At 45.6% G+C, this 21,392-nt stretch overlaps 1 protein-coding gene across 1 annotated transcript; it reads left to right on the top strand.

Moving 5' to 3' along the window:
* The first annotated feature begins 15,204 nt into the window (after window positions 1-15,204).
* On the top strand, window positions 15,205-19,554 carry LOC140915248 (protein SPMIP1). Its single transcript, XM_073354826.1, has 2 exons — window positions 15,205-15,701; window positions 16,923-19,554. Exons 1-2 carry the CDS (start codon window positions 15,245-15,247, stop codon window positions 17,039-17,041), a joined length of 576 nt encoding a protein of 191 aa, XP_073210927.1. The 5' UTR covers window positions 15,205-15,244; the 3' UTR covers window positions 17,042-19,554.
* Window positions 19,555-21,392: the final 1,838 nt, after the last annotated feature.

Raw genomic sequence — 21,392 nt, 5'->3', positions numbered from 1 at the left:
AAGGACTGCATGTGGCAACTGAAGTGTGTTCTGCATGAAGCACAGGCTTTCAAAGCTGCTACTGTTCCTGCTGGGTCTGTTGTGCTTCAGTCTGAATGGCTAATACATCAGCACTTATTTGGTCAGTCATTAAATTCATTAATTTTCATGGTCCAAAACTCCCTTCTAGGCTAGGGGCTTTCCTTTGATAACTGAAAGGCAGAACCTGCATTTACGAAATCAGAAAAGGTGGGTGGCTTCCACCTGCTTATTACATGCTTATCTCCTTAGGTTTAACTCAGCAATATGTTGCCATAGAAACGAGCAGATGTTTCTCTAAACATAGCACTCCCACTCCAAATAATAGCTGGGAAACCAGAAACTGTTTGCAGGCTACTGCTGCCAAGGAGGTTCTGATATTGCATTTATCTGTCTTTCCTAGTTACAATTGACCTAGCACAAGGCTAATGAAGCCAGGGAAAGGCTGACCTCTTCATTAATGTGAAACTATCCCACCCATTGCAGCAAACAAGAGTTGAGAAAATGGGTGTGCCTGTCCTGCTAACTCTCACTACCAAAGGGTTGCATACTGTGCTCTGGCAGAAGTTTTCTTTTGCCTGCTACCATTTAATCCTTCTCTGCCTTATCCTGTAGCTGACCCAAAGAATTGTCCTCAGTCCTTCATCCAGATTATTTTTATGCAAGACTCTGAATGCTGATTCTGTGCCACATTGCTATTTATGCTATAGAATGTAGGCAATTCTACTGGTATATACAAGGGCTGGTGTGACTTAGTATAAAAATCCAAGTGACTTATCCACAAAATTGAACTACCTAAACATATTGCTACCAAATGCTGGATTTAGTGTAATAACCCTCAAGTTTCATGTAACCTTTATCACTCTGACTGTGTGTTTGTCTCCGCTCTGGGAGCAAAGTTTGCCCTATTGGAATCAAAACTTCAGCACTACAACCATAAAGCTTGAATTTTAGACATGTTAGAATAATTTAACTCTGGGTTCCCTTCTCTGCTACACAAACCCATTACCTGCTATAGTTCCAGTAACAGTAGTGGGATTGCACACAAGGCTCTTTTAATGGGTCTCAATCCATATCTTGGAATATGGCCACCACTAGAATTTTACAAATAAAGATTATGCATAAATGTGGCTACTTGGCTAACTTCCCAAAAATCCTTTGTGTGAATAGTGCCTCATTTATTTCTGAACTGGGGGGAGGATGAGGATGAAGGAGCTGAGACCATTCAGATTTGAAATACCAGCTTTTTGAAAGCCACCCCCCAAAAGCTAGCTGTCCCTTTGAAGCTTGCATCAGCTGGGAGCCATGTCCTTTCAGACTTCTGTGAAAACAGTTCAAAAGACTACTTTTATAATCTCACATATGCCTTACCTTTTTTTACTCTTGGAGTAAGGAACAGAAGCAGCTGAATGAGTACTATCTTGCTCACTAGTGGACATCTGAGCCAGACAGAAGGTGGCTGGCTGGCTTCACTTGCAGATGACCACTTGCAATACTGCTGACTTTGGGAGGCAAAATTGTGTGCGTGTATTAGGAGGGAGAGGCAAAATATTGGGGAGGGGAATGTTTTGGGAGGGCAATTTATGATGATCTGAGCAGTTCCTGGGGGAAGCAACTGATGATCTCAAATAGTACTCATGAGAACTTGGGAGTGAGGGGAATTGAACTCTTTTGGCTCTGAGGGTAAGTGGCTTATCTTTATTTTGTGGTGAGCACCTAGAATATTGGACAGGTGCTGTGCTTTGATATAAATTCAAAGCAATGGCTTCATCCAAGTGACTTTCTCAAAATGCACCCACAACTACTCACCTGATATAAGACAACTAGGTGTGGCTCTTAATTATATGAGAGCAGGTGAGTACAAACGTACTGAAAGCTAACCCAACCTCATGCTAGGCCCTTGCACACTCACTATGGAAACAAGCATTACAAGGTGGGGAATCTACTTGAAGAAAAATGTTCTAATCTGAGTTCCATTTAGTTCACTTTGGTTTTTAGTGCTGTGTTTGGGGGCATGCACCCCAAATGTGGCCATCCAAGATGTAACCAATGGTCCACACAGAAAAAAGTCAAGTATTCTGTGATGATGCACTCCATATAATTTTATGAAAATATGCTAATGAGTGAATATTTAACTGGAATATGCTTCATGCAAAAGGTCTCTTGTAAGGTATCATTACAAATCTTATCTACTGAGTTGGTCATCCTATTTGTATAAATGTATCATTCTTGTTTCTGAAACAAGAAATACGAAATGTAACTGAGGTCCTATTGTAATTATGCAAAGTGTGGGCCATTAATGGTGGCTTGGAATCTTCATGGCTCCCATTAACCAGGACAATTGAATGTAGATGGCTCTGTTTACTTGCAAGCCTTCCTGTGAGTCAGGCTGGGAAGAATGAAGGTTTGGGGTCTCACAGGACGTGTGACCATGTCACCTGGTACTGAAATCCATCTTAAACCTGGGGCTTTTCCATTTAGGAGGAGGGGTGAGGACCCAAAGAAACACAATTCCCGCCTTGTGCCAAAGGTGTATAAGGGGGTAGAACAGAATAAAGGGGGCTGCAGTCATGAGAAATCCCCTAGCTACTACCTGAGCTGGAACAAGGACTGTACCAGGAGAAAGGAGTCTAGTCTGTGAAAGAAGCTTACTGGAATATCTCTGAGGGTGAGATTTACCTGCATTTGGTTTCCTACAATATTAGGCTTAGACTTGAGTGTGTTTTTGTTTATTTTGCTTGGTAATTTACTTTGTTCTGTCATTACTTGGAACCACTTAAATCCTATTTTTTATATTTAATAAAATCACTTTTTGCTTATTAATTAACCCATAACAAGTATTAATACCTAGGGGAACAAACAGCTGTGCATATCTCTCTTTCAGTGTTATATAGGGTGAACAATTTGAGGTTTACCCTGTATAAGCTTTATACAGAGTTAAACAGATTTATTTGGGGTTTGGACCCCATTGGGAATTGGGTGCTGGATACAGGAGCATTTCTTAAGCTGTTTTCAGTTAATCCTGCACTTTTGGGGGACGTAGTTCTGTGTTTGCAGCAGGCTAGCATGTCTGGCTGAACAAGACAGGGTACCGAAGTCCTAAGCTGCCAGGGAAAATTGGCTCAGAGGTAGTCTCGGCACATCAGGTGGCAGTCCCAAGGGGGTTTCTGTGACCCAACCTGTCACATATCCTGTCTAGGATAGCGGCAAGTACCAGCTGCTTCAGAAGGAACAAGAAACCACAGAGGGCAATGATGGTGCTTGCAGCAGAAATAATCTACTTTCTGTTTAGGGGTTGCCTTATGACTGAGGCTTGAGTGTTTATATGACTTCCAAAAGCAGGGAGTAACCAGAGGTCAAATCTTCTTGGCAATGAAAATAACATCCTGAGCAGAGAAGAACTTGCTACCGTTGAAGTCAGTTCAGCTCTCCCCTTTCTGTATTATTTAAGTGAAGTCTTCCTCCTAGTCCTCTACTTGCCTAGAAGATGCTTTGGGCTTGTTTGACAGCGAAGGAAACCACATTACATGTGCAGAAAAGATTAAACCTCTTGAATCATGGACCTGGAACATCTACAGTTAACAGCCTGGGCTGTGGAAGGTGATGTAGCTCAGCAGGGATTCTCCATTAGCCTCTGAGACATTTTGATGTCCAGACAGAATGTAACCAGGAAACTCCATTCATTGATCTGATCAAATTAAGGTTCTGGAGCAAGGGGAAATAAATATCTCTGGGGCCAGTACTGCCTCTTTGTGCAGTACCCAGCCCAGTGGGGCCCTAACCTCCAGATGCAACTGCAATCCAAATAAAATAATCACACTATTCTGGTGATCTCAGCTACGTTAGCTTCTTCAAGATCGTTGATTGCTTCCTACAGCTCCAGGAAATCTTGAATCAGAGCAGAAAAACATCTACCAGATGGATGTACACATCTAATGGATGAGGTTCTCAATATGGGTGGCCCAACAGTCTGGACCCAGTCCAAACCTCAGTATTGAAATCCTTGATTACTGACATCATGACAGATCTTAGAGATGCTTAAAATGGGCCAGTCTTTTGTTCATCTCTGCAGTCTGTCATGGTTACCAGGCAAACTGTATCTTAGACCCCTTTGAGTCCCTCTCAAGTGTGCCCCTTAGGGGACAGGCCAGGCTATCTGTACCTCACTTTGGGTGGAACTACTCAGTCAAACTACTCTTAGACTAGATCTTTGGGCTGCAGCCTCCCCGCCCCCCCGTCCCCCTGGTGCGTTCCTAAATGTATTAATGACACAAGTCCAGCTCTGCTTGGGCACTTACACACATTTTCTGTTGGGAGCCTGTAACAGCATACATTTGCAGTGACACAGAACTGGCAACTCAAAGCATCATTTATGCCTTTCCTAAAGCTATAAAGCATTTAGAGCAAATAGTAGCAACACACGCTTGACTATAACATCTGGGATCCCCTTGAGTTGGAGAAAGCAGTCTGCCTCTGTTCTGTGCGTGCGCCTACCTCTCAGCTTTTCACTGACACACTGGGCAGTCTTTCCCAGCTCATTCAATGCCCCTCCCTTTTCCTAGGGTCTCTGAGGTCTAGATTTCCTTAGATCCCATGCTTTGCCTTAAAGAGTAACCCGGTCTAGCTTGGTGGAACCTCTATTACCTCTCGCAGGAGCACGATACCCATGTGCTGCCCCCAAAGACAATGCTATTCAAAAATCTGGTCTTGTGTGAATGGGGTGCATGCTCACCTAAAGTGACCACACTATCTCAAAGCACCACAGTCACTGCAGGGTAAGTAATTCTTTCAAGGTAAGCCTCTTTCCACGATTCCTGGGAAATAGTTCTATTTTGTTCTATGATGGCATGAATGGATATTTCTAGGTTCTGAAGATGTATCTCAGATACATGGAATACACACGCCAGTTGTATCGTGTTCATCTCATTCCATCTAAAATGCCAAGGACTTAGGCTCGCAAGTTGTTGCAGGTATGCTATTTTTTCCCTTAGCAGTACCTGTAGGGGAGCACCCCCAGCAACCCCTGGAGTGCCGCCACCATGGCAAGGTATAAGGGGCGCTGTGCACTCCCCCACTCCCAGTTCCTTCTTGCCACCAGTGACGGTGCTTCGGAACTGCAGTGCTCCAGCTCTTCGCTGTAGCCTTCCCTGTTTGGACTGTTTAGTTAGTACTGACCCGCACACTAGTTGCTTATGCTGTCTTGGAGAAACCCACATCAGCGACTGCTGCAAAATTTGCAGGTTGTTTAAGCCCCGGACTAAGAAGGAGCAGGGTATACGGCTCAGAGCCATATTGATGGAGTCAGCCCTGATCCCGACACCGTTGCGCCGTTCAGAGTTGGCACCGAGCACCTCAGTGCGCGGCGACCCAGTGGTGCCTTCCACCAGCCGACACCGCTCCCCATCCATGGGACGCTCTAAGAAGACGAAGAAGTGATCTTCTCTGTCAAGACACCGGAACAAGGCTGGGGGTGAGCTTAGACCCGCGTTGCGCAGCTCTCGATCCCCTGTGGGCTCGCGGCCTCTGACTCAGGTAGAACGGAATAACACAGCCCACTCTGAGCCGACCTCCCCAGACACCAGTGGCCACATACAGGTGCCCTTCATGCCGGAGGCCCTGCAGGCGGCTCGAGACATAATGTCTCTTCCGGTACCAGCTGCACTGACCCCAGTGGCTCCTTGGTCCAGAGGCAAACCAGTGCTCTGAACACTGCAGTTGCCACCTGGCTGGGTGTCGAGCAACAGGGACTCGAGGCACCGCTCCATATCTAGGGAGTGCAGGCCTCAAGGTCAGAACACGTCCGACAGGGACCAATGGCACCGGAGGTCACCAACTCTGAGAAGCCACCGTAGCCCCTTGGGGTACTGACGCTGCTTGCGCTCTTCATCCCGGTCGAGATCCCCAGCTCAGCACCACTTCCACAGCTCCAGGCATAGATTGCCAGCAACTGGCCACCGCAGATCTGCCCGACAGAGCTGTTCCCAGAGCAGCCGCTACAGACGGTACGCCCGCTCCTCTACACCGGACTCACTGTCTCGGGTCTGGCACCACTCTCAGCACCGTTACTCATCCCCATCTCTGGATAGTGGTCGTTCATGCACCAGCCCAGCCTCCCCTCGGAGCCAGTAGTCAGCGGACCAGCCCACTCCAATGGTGCTGCAGCAAGTGTAATGGCACCAGACTCCCTGGCCAATGCCCTGATACCAGTGGACCCCATGGGCCCCGACACAGACCCCCACAGGTGGCTCGCTCAGTAGCCAGGGCCTCAGACAGACCATCAGCCTCCCTCTCAACCCCCCAGGAGGGGGTCAGCGGAGTTCTCCTCCCTGGCCCTGTATTTAGAAGGGGACCAGGTGCTGGGGACTGCGGCACCGGTGGAAACACAAAGCACCATGCCTCCATCCTCATCCTCCCCAGGTGAGACTATCACAGCACCCCTTCCTCCTGTTCCCCAGGAGGACATACAAGCCCACCAGGAGCTCCTGAAAAGGGTGTCCTCAAGTCTCAATTCACAGGCTGAAGAGGTGGAGGAGCCAGTAGACTGCCTCTTTGATGTTCCCTCAGCCACAGCGCTGGCTAGGGTGGCCCTCCCTCTCTTGTCTGGGCTGTCCAACAAGGCACAGACCTCCCTGCAAGACCTCCCCTTTGACGGCAAGACCCTGTTCGTGGAGCAAATGGACATAAAATTACACGGGTTTCAAGGACTTTCACATGATCTTAAAGACTCTTGGCCTCTATGTCCTGGCCCCGGCCAGGACCAAGTTCAAACCTCAGCAGGCCCCCAGCCAAGCCACCCACTCCCGACATGAACCTTTTCACAGGAAATCTAGAACCTATAGGAAGCATCCACAGTGGCAGTCTCAGTCTGCCCCCCAGCCTGGCCCCTCTAAGGGCAAGCAGGTGGGTAAGTGCCTATTTTGATGGGATGCCCGGGGACGACTTACCAGTCTGCACCAGGGATCCGCCCGCCCTATCCTTCTCCAACAGTCTCTACACATTCCTCCTGGAGTGGTTGCTGCTGACCTCAGACTGCTGGGTCCTCAACACCATCTCCTGGAGCTATACCCTCCAATTTCTTTCTAACCCACCCTCCCTCCCCGTCCCTGTTCAGGGACCCCTCTCACGAGAGCCAACTCGAGCAAGAGGTGAGGCAGCTCCTTCACCTGAAATGGTGGAGGTGGTGCCCACGCAGTTCAGGTACAAAGGGTACTACTCCCACGTTTTCCTTATCCTGAAGCCCAAAGGGGGCCTCAGGCCCATCCTCGACTTGCGAGGTCTAAACCAGTACATGGTCAAGTTCCACATGGTCTCCCTGGCCTCCATTATTCCCTCCCTGGATCCCAGAGACTGGTACACCGCTCTTGATCTCCAGGACGCGTACTTACACATTCATATATTCAAGGGCCACAGGCGTTTCCTTGTGTTAGGACAGGAGCACTACCAGTTCACTGTCCTCCCATTTGGCCTCTCAACAGCACCCAGAGTCTTCACAAAGTGTATGTCTGTGGTGGCAGCCTTCCTCAGATGTCGGGGCAGGGGGGTCCAGATATTCCCCTATCTTGACGACTGGTTGGTCAAAGGCAGCTCCAGGTGGCAGGTACAGGACCACATAATACTCCTCCTGCCCACATGCACCACACTGGGGCTGTTCATAACCAACATCAAATCTACTTTGTAACCGGTAGAATGAATAGAGTTCATTGGCGCGATTCTTGACGCGACATCAGCCTTCCCTTCTGCCGGACAGGTACGAAACCTTGAGGGATCTCATCAGGGCGATCACAAGGTTTCCTGTGACAATGGCCAGGGCGTGCCTCCAGCTCCTGGGTCCCATGCAGCATGCAAGTACGTGGTATGCAGTCTCAGACTCAGAATGCGGCCCCTTCGGCTCTGGCTGGCCTCGACGTTCTCCCAGTCTAGAGACAAGTGGGACAAAGTCCTCACCGTGCCAGAGACCGTACTAGCCGCCGTCCTTTGGTGGACCACCCCGGAGAACATGCTCTGAGGGGTCCCGTTCAGGAGCTGCTCCCCAACCGTAGAATTGGTGTCGGATGCATTGGACCTGGGGTGGGGAGCCCATGTGGTCCTGGAAAAAATTAAGACAGACAAGGCTCGCGTCCTCCTAATCGCCCCGGCATGGCCTAGACAACACTGGTACGGGACTCTGACAGACCTGTCCATTGCCTCCTGTGGCTGCTGCCGAGCTGCCCAGATCACCTTTCTCAGGACCAAGGTTGCCTCCTCCACCCCAACCTCCACCTCATGGCGTGATCACTCAATGGTTAGACCAAGAGGAAAGGACCTGCTCGGAGGGCATCCAGCGAGGCCCTCCAGAGGTCAGGCTTACCTGGCAAAATGGTCAAGGTTCTCTCGATGGGCCGCCGATTGCGGCATCTCACCAGTGGCTGCTCCATTCCAGGTAATACTGGACTACCTCCTTCATCTCCGAGCCTAAGGTCTAGCACCCTCATCTGTCAAAGTGCCTCTGGCAGCCGTATCGGCCTTCCACTCGCCTGTGCAAGGCCATGCAATATTTTCTCATGCCATGACCGGTCGGTTTCTTGGATCATCTATTTCCTTATGTTAGGCCCCCTGTTCCACAATGGGACCTGAACTTGGTTCTGGCCAGGCTGACAGGGCCTCCAATTGAGCTACTTGCCACATGCTTCTGGTCCCACCTTTCATGGAAAGTAGCCTTTCTTGTGGCAATCACCTCTGCTAGGAGGGTCTCAGAGCTCCAGGCCCTGATCTCTGAACTCCCATATATGGTTTTCATAAAGACAAGATCTAGCTTCTGCCCACACCCTTTGTTCCTCCCCAAGGTGGTCTCTGCCTATCATATAAACCAGGACATTTTTCCTTCTGGTACTCCTTCTGTCCCAAGCCTCATGCATCTAGTGAGGCGCGCCGTCTCCACATGCTAGATGTGAGATGGGTTCTGGCTTTTTACCTGGAACAGACAAAACTGTTCAGGAAGTCTACTCAGCTGTTTATTGCCACAGCTGAACAAATGAAGGGTCAGCCGATCTCCATTCAGTGGCTTTCCAGCTGGATCACTTCATGTATCCGTACTCGTTACTACCTGGCGGGAGTTCCCCCACCACTGATGGTAAGAGCGCACTCAACAAGGGCGCGAGCCTCGTCGGCTACCTTTCTAGCTCACATCCCTATTCAGGACATTTCTAGAGCTGCAACATGGTCTGCGGTGCACACGTTCACCTCACATTATGCGATCGTCTCCCAGACCAGGGAGGATGCCGGGTTTGGCAGGGCAACTCTCCATCCCGAGTGTCTGTGAACTCCTACCCGCCTCCTACAGGTATAGCTTGGGAATCACCTACTGTGGAATGCGCATGAGTAATCACGAGAAGAAGAAAAGACAGTTACCTTTTCCATAACTGGTGTTCTTCAAGATGTGTTGCTCATGTCCATTCCACATCCCATCCTCCTTCCCCTCTGTCAGAGTTGTCCGGCAAGAAGGAACCAGGGGTGGGAGGAGCACACCCTTATACAGCACCATGGCGGTGCCACTCCAGGGGTCGGTAGGGGTGCTCCCCTATGGGTACTGCTGGGGAAAAACATCCAACACCGGTGCACATGGCGAGCACGTGCACCTACTGTGGAATGGACATGAGCAACACATCTCAAAGAACACCAATCATGGAAAAGGTGACTGTCTTTTCTTCTGATCCCAAAGGACTAGCCACACACCCAGCTCAATATATAACTTAGATCTTACCCAAAAATCATGCTGATGCCAATCCTTTAGTGTCTAAAATCTAAAGGCTTATTTATAAAAAAAAAAAAAGAAAGGTAGGTTGAGAGTTAAATTTACATATAGTAATGGCAAAGTTCTTGGTTCAGGCTTTTAGCAGAGATAGAATGAACTGCTGGCTTAAGTCAAGCCTCTGAAGTACATCTAGAGCATGAATGGGTCATTCAGTCCATTGTTTAGAGCTTCAGTTTGTAGCAAAGTTCCTCCAGAGATAAGCAGGATTGAAGACAAAATGGAGGTGTTTCCGGGGCCTTTTATAGCTTTTGCCATGTGGAGGACATCCCATTGTTCTTACTGTGGAAAATCACAACAAGATGGAGTTTGGAGTTACACAGGCAAGTCACATGTCCATGCATTTCCACTAGTCACAGCAGGAAATTTCAAATATAGATAGGTGTCTCCCATTGTCCATTATCAGTTAAATGTTTTCAATGGACCACTCAATTTGAATAGCCGCTCCAAGATGTGCTGGCTAATTACTTCATGGGTGTTACCCCAGGAGCAAACATTTGAAATCCAGGTATAAAGCCAAAACTTATAACTTTAAATACAAAAATGATACATGCATACAGATACCATAATCATAACCAGCAAATCATAACCTTTTCATAGACACCTCACTTGACAACCTTGTACAATATTTGCTGCAAATATATAACAGTGGTTGCAACAGTGATCCATATGGTCATGTTATAATCAGATAATCTTACAAGCCATCCTCCGTGATGGTGGTTAACAGGGTGGGGGGCCTGTACACCTCACAGCTGTGTATAACTCCAGCTGTCATTTGACAAGCTGTCTGGGGATGTGGACTGTTGAGAAATGGAAAAAATTGCAGCGAGCCTACAAGAATGTGCAGTGGGAGCTCGGGGAGGGCATTGGAAAGAATTCTGCACTTTCTGCAATCGGGGGCGGGCACAAATCAGGTCACTCTGCAGTGTAATGAGAGAATACAACATATCTGTCTGATGCTCCAGAACACTGATTAGCCTCTCTAATGCTTTCCCTAGGGAAAGCATTATTCTCTTTTTGGTCTCAGTTCTCTTCCTCTTTGTCATGGTTTCTCTCCATTTATTTTTATCATGAGTCTCCGCTTGGGAGTGCAGACTCACCTCACAAAACATGTCTGCCTTAGTGCATCTTGGCCTCTTTTTTGTGTGTCACAGTCTGCTACAGTGGGGGGGGTCTTCCACAGTCATTTCTGGGGAGGCAAAAGCAACACATTACTGTGAAACATACATCCAGGAATCACTGTGTACATTGCAATACACCCCTGGCAAGAAATCACTGTCTTGGTGACAAAAGTCAAACACCCACAATGCACAGGAACCCAGCAATGGTGAGGGAACGCTGGGTGAGAAGGTTTATTGCAAACACCGGTTCTGAAAAGGGCTAGCATGAAGAGAGGACACACACAAACACCTTAGTACTTTTCTGTGCCTTCTACCTGCCTTATGCATTGACAAAGCAAAGCAACTTACCAGAGCTCTGCTCTCCTGCCTCTGCCTCAGCAGCTAGTGGCCGCTCACACTGGCTGGACGCCTACAGAGCGGAGAAGGGGCCCTGAGTGCAGGCAGCAACAGGCTCCACAGCTTCCTCAGCCTACTCTTCTTCATCTCTGACCTTCTCCTCCTGGCTAGGGCCACTAGCCACTGCCTGCAGACATGCAGAGGTATCCACCTTAGCTCTGCACTGCTGTGTGTCCCTGTTATGCCCCTTCTCCTGCAAGCTGTGTGCAATCTGCTCGTAGGCATTGAAATTCCTACGGCTGGAACGCAGCTGGTATTGCACAGCCTCCTCTCCCCAAACACTGGTCAGGTCCAGTAGCTCGGCATTGCTCCAAGCAGGGGATAGTTTGCTAGCAGTCATGGTCACCTGGCCAGAAGAGCACTCGCAACAGGAAAGGGAGCTTTTCAAACTTCCCGGGGCTTTATGTGGGGAGGAGCGGACCTCCATTTACCTGGCGCCAGAGCAGCAGAGGTGCTGGCCGGAGTGGTCAGTTTTGGCACTGGGGGATATCCTCTGGAGGCCAAAAGGTGTTTACACAGGAAGAACGTGTCTTCACTTTCCCATCACCGCAAAAGGATCAGGGGTAAGAACTGTACACCTCTCATAGTGGTGGTTTTCTGTTTGCAGTGAAACTTCTGAGTTTTACTCCCAAATGTCTGATGAAGTGAGCTGTAGCCCACGAAAGCTTATGCTCTAATAATTTGTTAGTCTCTAAGGTGCCACAAGTCCTCCTGTTCTTTTTGCGGATACAGACTAACACGGCTACTACTCTGAAACCTGTCATTAACAAGTGTAGATACTCCCATAGTTTTTGCGCAAAAAAGGGACGTTTTGTGCTTTTAAATGGCAAGTGTAGACATGCCCTTAGTTTACAAAACTCTTGATTTATATTTGGAGGGATGACTCCTCCATTCTCACCTATTATTTCTACTTTAGTGAATAAAACTGTTTTCTTCCCACTTCTGTCATTCACAGCTCCCTGCTTCCCAGTAGAGATGAAGGAGGAAAGAAGCTGTACAGCAGAATAAGAAATTTCTCACCTGAGAACTGTCTGTCAGCCGCTGCTCTCCTCATTCCTCCCACCCTGGTAATCTGGTAAATGACCAGAATACAAACTGAAATTTGACATCATTGTCTTAAGGTTAATGAATATAACACGTTGTTGTCTTAATGCTAATGGTTGCTGGAGAATTTCTAAAGCTTTGCAAGAGCTCTTCTGGTGGCCTGACTTGAAAGTGAGGGCTTAGTTCTAGGTTTCAGAGTTCTAGAGGCACCGGAAACAACATTGGCCATCTCCAAATTCCAGAGGGGGGGGGCATTACCCATTAGCGATGAATGAGGAGAAAAGCTGCTAACAAAATGATCAGGTAATAAATTTCTCATCTGTGTATGCATACAAACATGACAATAGTAATAAAAACATTGCTTAAGTCTTTTGTTTAATTCTGGGTGTTATAGATTTTACTCACGAGCTATTTATCTCCCCCTATAAAATGAGAAAAGACAGGAAAATTGTATCAAAATGAAACATAGTTTGAAGTAGGACTTGAAATGTTTATATTCTATCCACGGTTCTATAGGACAATGGTAATAGCAACATCAAAGGCTTACAAACAGGCTTACTTAATACTGTAGTCTTATTTACTGTGCAAACTAAACCCAAGTGCCCTCATAATGAAAAGGAATGTTTATGTTCTAATGAACGGAAGCTCCATGTATCACTAAGTCACTGATCTTGCAGTTGACTGGATGGAAGCATCGCTGTTCCTACGCAGAGCCCCACTGAAGTCCATGAGACTGCATGCACGCACAGCACTCAGTTGCCGATGTGGGGGCCTGAAATACGTAATCATTTCAGAGTAATCTAAAAACAATAACCAGTGGCACTTGCACAATTATGAGCTGCGTGATAACGCCGTTGCACAAATAAAACTTGCCGTCTCGCGTGGCTAAATGATTAAAATGAAGGAATCTGACTGAAAACGAACACTGGGCTCTTTGTAATAACATGGATTGAAGTGGGTAGCATCAGTGTTTAAAACAAGTTTTTTAAAAAAACAACCAACCCTCACCTACTAGATCAGGTGTCGCAGTTTATAACAGTAAAAGACATTCCACGTGGCGTTTGTGGGCCTTTTGTGTTTATCCTGGCTCCAGTTACACCCTTTTTTACCAAAAATTTGAAAAAATGCCAGAAGCCTAGTTTTAAAAACAATGCTGCTTCTGTAATCACTGCTGGAATACCCCGGCCTGATCAGTGGGATTTCAGGAGCGGGGGAGGGTGGGAGACCAGCCACTTTCTCCTGGAGTAATCCACACATGCAGTAGATTTGACATTGACAACACCATCAGCCTCTGCCCCTTCCTGACCAAAACAAATGGGCATTTTTTTGTTTGGCTTCATTGTATGTGGTATAATGAATGTTGTGAAAACAAAGTCTCATGTTGGTTGTAGGAGGGAACTTATTAAATGGCAAAACTCTCTCAAATGTTTTTTTATAGATGTCAAATGTCCCCTATTTGCTGTGGGTGTCTTTTTTTGTGTTGTACACAAAAGCTGTATTGTATTCTCTGCTGTGCTCTTAGGCACAACAATTTCAAAAGGGACAATTCAGCAGTTCATGAAAGTGTTATTTAAGACACTTCACTCCTTTTTTTAATTATAGTTCACTGTGAAATTCTTGAAATTCAGGAGGAGATTTGGAATTTGGAACTTAATTAGTGGCTAAACTCCAGGGCCTAAATATTTCCACTTCATTATGGATGTGGTTGCTGTCTCACTCTGATTAAAGGATAAAAGAAAAAAGTTGCATGGATTTATTTCTCCACACAGCCTCCCTTTTCTTTTTATGCTCCCTGGAATAAGGATACTAAAATTTTGTGATCATGAGGATTCCATTTCTAGCTTTACCGGAGTCTGCTGTCCACACATGTAGTAATTTGTTTTAAGTATTTTTTTTAAAATAGAAGATCTAGCCAGTGTGTATGTGTATTGTACTCTCTTTGGCAGGAAAATATCAGTTAGTAAGGAAAGAGATCTCCTTTACCTGTCTTCCAGTGGGACTTGATCCATGCCTGTGGCAATTGTTATAACCGGCATCATAGATATGGTCTTTCAGTGATTGGAAACTTCTATAACAAACCCAGAATCAGTCAAAACTTGCCCTGTTCTGATTTGCATTATGCACCTGGCACCGAGAGCAGGTTCCACCAAGGGCCAATGTCTAGTTCCACCAGGAAGTTAGGGGAAACCCAGAAACTCTTTTGGAGTTGATCCCAAACACAGTGAAACTGGTAGTTTCTGTCCAGTTTTGCTTTGAGTTTTTGGTTTGGTTCAAACCCACACAAATAAAACCCATGGAACTCAAGTTTCTCACAAATCCCTTGCACACGCCCACATGCTGGTGCAATACTGGCCCTGTTCAGGTCAGAGGGAGTTTTGCTGTTGATGTCAGTAGAATCAGGATCTAGCCCTTTGCTTTTTCCCTGCAGCACAGCAAGGTGCCAATAAGATCTGCACAAGATTTCAGCTGCTCCAAAGGGTGGGTTAGTGTGGGAGTATTTTATGCCTGGGAGTGGACATGAATTGTAATGCTGCTGTTGCCAAGATTCACAAACTCTGCAGCCACAGGGAGCTGGTGAGTGGGTAACTAGTTCCACCTGTTGGCTGACCCCAACCTGCAGCTCATCTGGATTTTCAGCTTGAGGGGTACTAAAGGGCTCACTGACACCTCTTTAAATATCATGTTCAATATCCAGAGAAGCTGAGACGAAGGGAGAGTGCAGTGCCCCTTCTCCTCCACTTCCTCTGAGGTGGCTGTAACTTGAGACCCTGCTCCTCTGGCTCCTGCGTGCCCGTCTCCTTGGACACCAGGGGCTGCAGGAACTAGCTTGTACCAAACACACAGCAGCTAGCGGCTGGCTAACCTCCTGCTCCAGGCCATGAGGGGTCTACTGACCACAAGGGACCAGCACCGCTGGAAGGAATTGATTGAGAAAGAGGCTTTTAGCAGGGTCAGCTGGAAGGTAAAGTATGGGCACAAGTTCCCCAGGCTAGAGCCTTGCAGTGGCCCCAGGAGGAAATGTATTCTACCTGCTATCTGCCCTCCTAAGGAGCAGGAGAAGAGGCTCAGTCCCCCTAGGACCCAGGAGGAGGAAACTGGCTTTAAGAAGCAGGGGGAGGGGGTAAGCCTCCCCAGGAAGCAGGAGGATAAGGGTCAGGAGCCCCTTCTTAAGGAAATGAGACCTGCCACCCCCAAGACCAAGCATCTGCTGTACCAGGGCATCTCCCAGGAAGGCCAAGGGAGGCACCTGTACCTGCAGGAGAGAAAGCTGAAGAGTCCTGAGGAGAAATTCCACTATCCAGTCCTGTCATCCTGGGAGTATGGCTGGCGCTTAGGTAAGGTGGAAGGCTGCCAAAAGAATGATTGTTTGGGTTGGAAATTTAACACTAGCTAATGTTCTTCAACCCGTTTCTTCTCTGTCTACCCCAACCCCCTGCTTCTTGGATCCAGCTGGAACACAAACAACAAAAGTAGTTAATCCAAAATGTTTCCCTCTAGTTACTAGCTGATCTCTCTAGCTATGATTCAGCAAGTGCCTACACATGTGTTTAACTTTACTCGCCAGAGTCATCCCATGGATGTCAACGGGCCTGCTCATGAGAGTAAAGTTAAGCATGTTTCTACTGCCAGGATATAATTTTCTATATCTCCTCCTCACTTGACCCCAGTGCCTAACCAGCTGGGGTTTGTATATTTAATTTTTTTAAAGTCAGTGTGTTCAGTGTGTGGTGTGATGAAAAATGTAGCAGAACATCAATTCTTCCATGCAGAGAGAAGGATACGAAAGGAAGGGGGCTTGAGAGAGGAGGGGGCTCAGTGTGGACCCTTTCTGTTCCTGGCCAAAATCCCAACCAGCAACAAACCCAGAAGGCAATCTGCCAAGGGCCCCAGTACAGTCTGGTCTTTTTCCGTCACTGGTGGAACACATGCATGCATTTTGTATGTTACATTTTAAAAGTATCTGATGAAAGCTTACCAAAGCTTAGGTCATTCAGAGTCAAGAGCCTCACTCTTATTAACATACCGAATTGCAATCTTACAGGGGATCCAAATAGGGCACAATGCAACCAGTACACTATGGGGGGCTCCTGTGAAGTTTTGATTTCATTGGAGTTGAAGGTACTCTGAGCTTTGCAGGATTGGGCCCAATATGCTGACCAAACGAAGGTCACTTTCAGCTTTGCCTCTGCCCTTTCATAATGTCAGTGTAATTATCAGAGCAACAAGGTGGGCGAGGTAATATCTTTTATTGGACCAACTTCTGTTGGCAGATGAGACAAGCTTTCAAACTTACACAGAGCTCTTCTGCAGGTCTGGGGAAAGTAGTCCGAATGCTCAGACTCTGAGCACATTTCCCAGACCTGAAGAAGAGTTGTGTGTGGCTGAAAAGCTTGTCTCATCTGCCAACAGAAGTCGGTCCAATAAAAGATATTACCTTACCTGCCTTGTCTCTCCAATATCCCATGACCAACACTGCTACAACAACACCGCATACAATAATGTAATTGTCAGACTGTTTCAGACGTAAAAGCTAATCAAATGTGCTTATTTTTCAGGAGACGTTATTACTGAAATCAAGGCTCCACTTCATGCTAGGTCTGGAATTGTAAAGGATACTTTCTACATCAGAAGTGGAGTCTTCCATCATCCATCAAAAAGTGACAGGCTGTCATGAGCTTTGGTGTTTGTTACAAACATTAGAAATGCAAAACTCCGTGCTGTTGCCAGTGTGACTGGTTTTATGTCAGATCTGCTAACTCTGTAATTATTTCCCTCTTTAATTGTTTCTGTGGGAGACCAGTTTAAGGTTTCTAATTCAGAACCTGCTCTAGTCTCTGTATATTTTTAACTTTCTAATGTATTCATTTGAAACTAATTTTGTTTTATTTTCAGGCTGTCTTCTGGATTTAAATGTACCTGCAACATGAACCCTGTAACTTTATTACTCTAAGGTAGAAAACTTTGGAGTTTTCACTTTGTTTCCTTGTCTAGGTTATCACATTAAAAAATTTAAAGAGCCCGTCTATAGCTGAACAATCATAGTTCCACAGCGGTGACTTGGGCAGAACTAAACAACACAAAACCGAGTGAAATAAAATCCATTCAGTGAAAGTGATAATAAATTTCTAGGTAGTAATATGTCTAAAAGATCACTCCTTTAAATATTTTCTTTAATTTTATATAGCATCTAATATCCCCACAAATAACCTTAGCGTTTGACTGAAATTTGATAGTAGCAGGAAGTCTCCTTTAATTGTTTCCAGGCCTATAAATTACTAGAGAAACTAATATTGTGGAATCCCTGATGATGAGCATGTTCAAAAACAAAACAGCACTTTACCTTGAGACAGCTGTGTATTTTTGTGGTATAAGCACAGACATGGGAGCCAGGAACACAAGTTCCCCTCTTTGCTCTGATACTGATTGTGTCTCTGACTTTGGGTAAGTCATGCAACCTCTCTGCCTCAGTCTTCCTTCCCTGTGATAAGGGGAAAGCTCTTTACCTAAGTACGTTGAGCGTTGGGGTGATGCGTGTTAGTCAATGCTCTGAAAAGCACTTGAAAAATGAAAAGTAGTTAACAATCTTTTGTCTTCAGAATCATCCAGTCTCATAGACCTTTGTTCTTTACCCAGTTTTTCTCTGTAGTTGCTTTAGATCATTTCTTTTACCTCTTTCACCTGGTTTCCAATTTCAGTCCTAAAGCTAACCTTCAGCAACTAGTTTACAGGTCTGTCTCCTCTTCCCCTCTCCCACTGGGAGAAAGCCATAAGAGGTGCCAGGGAACTTGAGGGCCGCATAGTAGAAGATGCGGAGGGGGCACCGTGATGATTAATGCTGCTTCTGGTTGCATATTAACTTGACTGCATTTGTGCTCAGAAATCTTGAGATCAGCCAGGGAAGTTGCACAAGGCTTCTAACCCCCTGCTCCTCCCACACATGGCTCCACTGCCTAAATCCACCAAGCACCAGGGGTTCTCAGAGGCAAATAAATTGGTTAGTCTCTAGGGTGCCACAAGTCCTCCTTTTCTTTTTGCGGATACAGACTAACACGGCTGCTCCTCTGAAATCTATAAAGCTGGTATCCCAAACTCCACAGACGTTCACACTCCTCCTGTACACCCATCCTAGCCAGGTTTACTAGAGCTGGGCCACTTCTTCTCCTGGAGGCAGATTGAACAATCCAGTCCTAAGAAATTTCAGTCCATATTACTGGCTGCACGGAATGTTGTTTTACAAGGTACTTTGTGACGATCACTAGGTGGTTAGGCTGAACAGAGTCTGAGGGGATGGCACATTATGCTGTGCTAGTCTGGCCCAGCTGTTGCAGGGTCTTCATCTATCTCTGTATCTGCTTTCTTTAAGAACGTGTCTGTCAATCATACTAAATCTCGGAAGGTGAGGCTGAAACCTGAAGTCAAAAACTACATTTAACACTCAAAAGTAGCTGAAGAGCCTCTGAGAGCTGGGTAACTTGGATAAAGGAGAACAGCAAATAATATTCTACAAGAAATAGTATAGAGCAGTTGTTATCCTGGGAGCCCCCGTGTGAAGTGTAGGAATTCAGCATCTAACCCAAATACGCCCATGTCTCTAGAAAAAATTCATTGGTACAAAAGCCTTGAAATGTCCAACTACCTGATTCCTATTAGTAAATCTTTATTTTTTTAGAGAATTTCCCGTATATTATGGCAACTTGGAAATATGAAGGCACCTTTAACAAGCATTCATTAATATGTTCTGTCAAGTTTTCTGTTCCAAGGAAAAAGTATGAATCTTCCAAGTTTTCCTGGCATTGCACATGCATTCCTGGTACTAACAGGGAAAAAAACCCACCTCAGCATTCTTTCGGTCATTCATTGAAATGCCAGTGTTTCAGTACTGGTACCTCCTTGAGAGTCAAAGAGGAAGTAGAATGACTTGCCAAACTAATTTTTCATCATAAGTCCACACTAACAATTAATAATCAATAGGACTCTTTTATTTTAAAAAGTTATCACAAGAGCGCCGTTGCATTACAGCATCTGTTTCTTGCCAGACATCCACTTTGTGTTGCTTCCCAAAGGATCTTTGGGAACAGGCCTTTAAATTTCATTTTGGAATTTGTCAGATTTTTAGTGTTGATTTATTTAACTAAATTGTGCATTCATATTTGTATGTACTGAACTGTGTCAAAAATTTTTTAAAGCTAGCACTGTTACTAAATCCATTTTTACTAGGATTTAAAACTCATTTCACTCTGATTTTGCTAGGATTCATATTTTTCATAACAAATAGCCTAATGTATCTGACTTTTATTTTTGTTTTTAATTAAAAGGAAAAGTGTCTGTATGAGAAAGTGTCAATATTTGTGTTTGGCAGTTCTGTACCATCATTTAGCTGCTCCTTTGGAAGGCACCAGTTCTGCAAATATTTGTGCTGACCTTGAAGCAGGTGAGCAGTCCCACTGATTTCAATGGAGTGAAAGTTAAGCACGTGCAAAAGTGTCTGTAGGATCAGGGGCTATATCTGACAAAGTATAGCCTATTATTATCTTTTGTGTATGGGTTCACTGAAAATTGTGGTTGGTAAGATGATTGCATGGGCAAAAGGGGGTGTTTCACAGGCCAATATTTATATAGTACATCACCATTAAATAGGTGTTTGTGACTCCATTGTCACAACTGATTTAAAACTGAACCTGTAACCTCTATATTTACAATTATACTTTATGTATAAGGCAACTGTACAATTATACTTTATGTATAATTATACAATAATTATATATAAATTATAAAGTATTATAAATTATTATACTTATAATTTATTATAATAAGTTATTATAAATTATTATAATTATACAATTATACTTTATGTATAATGGTGATTTTTATGGTCATAATGGAAATTAAAAGCAAGCTAGTGCCTGGAAAGGAAATTCACAGCTGCATAATAAATAATGAAAGTGTTGTTGTATTAATTAACCCTTTAGAAGTCAAACTTGATAGGATGTGCTAATTAAGGCGTTGGTGTTCAGCAGTGAGAACTCCAAATCAAAGCCCACATGTTTAAACAGAAGTTGGATATAGATTTTTGGGGTGGGGGGAGGGATGGTTTGCTGGGACTTGTGCAGTAGCATAATTACATCCATCTTTCATAATGTTTACATTCTAAATACAAAATGCCCACGGTCAGATTGGAACTCTCTGAAAACCCCATGGAGAAGTCAGGAAATACCTCAAAGTTCTCCTTCCAGAACTTCCTCTGAATTTTTCTGGTGGTGAGTGATGCTGCTTGTCAAAGCAGGGGATTGGACTCTAGAAGAATGCAACCTTGAGATAGTGACAAGGAGGTCAGGACTATCTGAATTGAGGCCATGTGCCATTACACTGCCTACATAGCTCCAGTGTAAACATGTGCTCAGAGCTTCACCTGCTGGCTTCTGCCTGTCTCAGAATCCCCTTGAGGAGGCTTCCACAGCCCCTGGAAGCCCCTCTCAAGACTGAATACAGATGAAGCTCAATCTGGTGATGCTCATGAGCTCTCCAGCCCCACTGAGGGTCTAGGAGAGAGAGGATTTCTAGTCCTAAGGTGAAAAGGAGGACTTGTGGCACCTTAGAGACGAACAAATTTATCTGAGCATAAGCTTTCATGAGCTGCAGCTCACTTTATCGGGTGCATGCAGTAGAAAATACAGTGGAGAGATTTTGTGTACACAGAGAACATGAAACAATGGGTGTTACCATACACACTGTAACGAGAGTGATCAGGTGAGGTGAGCTATTACCAGCAGGAGAGGAAAAAAAACTTTGGTAGTGATAATCAAGGTGGGCCATTTCCAGCAGCTGACAAGAACGTGTGAGGAATAGTCTGTAAGCAAGGATTGGCCTGTCTCCCAAGATCTGTGAGAGTGATGGGTCGTCCTTCAGGATAGGTTGTAGATCCTTGATGATGCGTTGGAGAGGTTTTAGTTGGGGGCTGAAGGTGATGGCTAGTGGCATTCTGTTGTTTTCTTTGTTGGGCCTGTCCTGTAGTAGGTGACTTCTGG

The sequence above is a fragment of the Lepidochelys kempii genome, chromosome 7, assembly GCF_965140265.1.
Source record: "Lepidochelys kempii isolate rLepKem1 chromosome 7, rLepKem1.hap2, whole genome shotgun sequence".
NCBI lineage: Eukaryota > Metazoa > Chordata > Testudines > Cheloniidae > Lepidochelys > Lepidochelys kempii.
The sequence above is the reverse complement of the archived record's forward strand: the minus strand, read 5'-3'. Positions and strand labels throughout refer to the sequence as shown.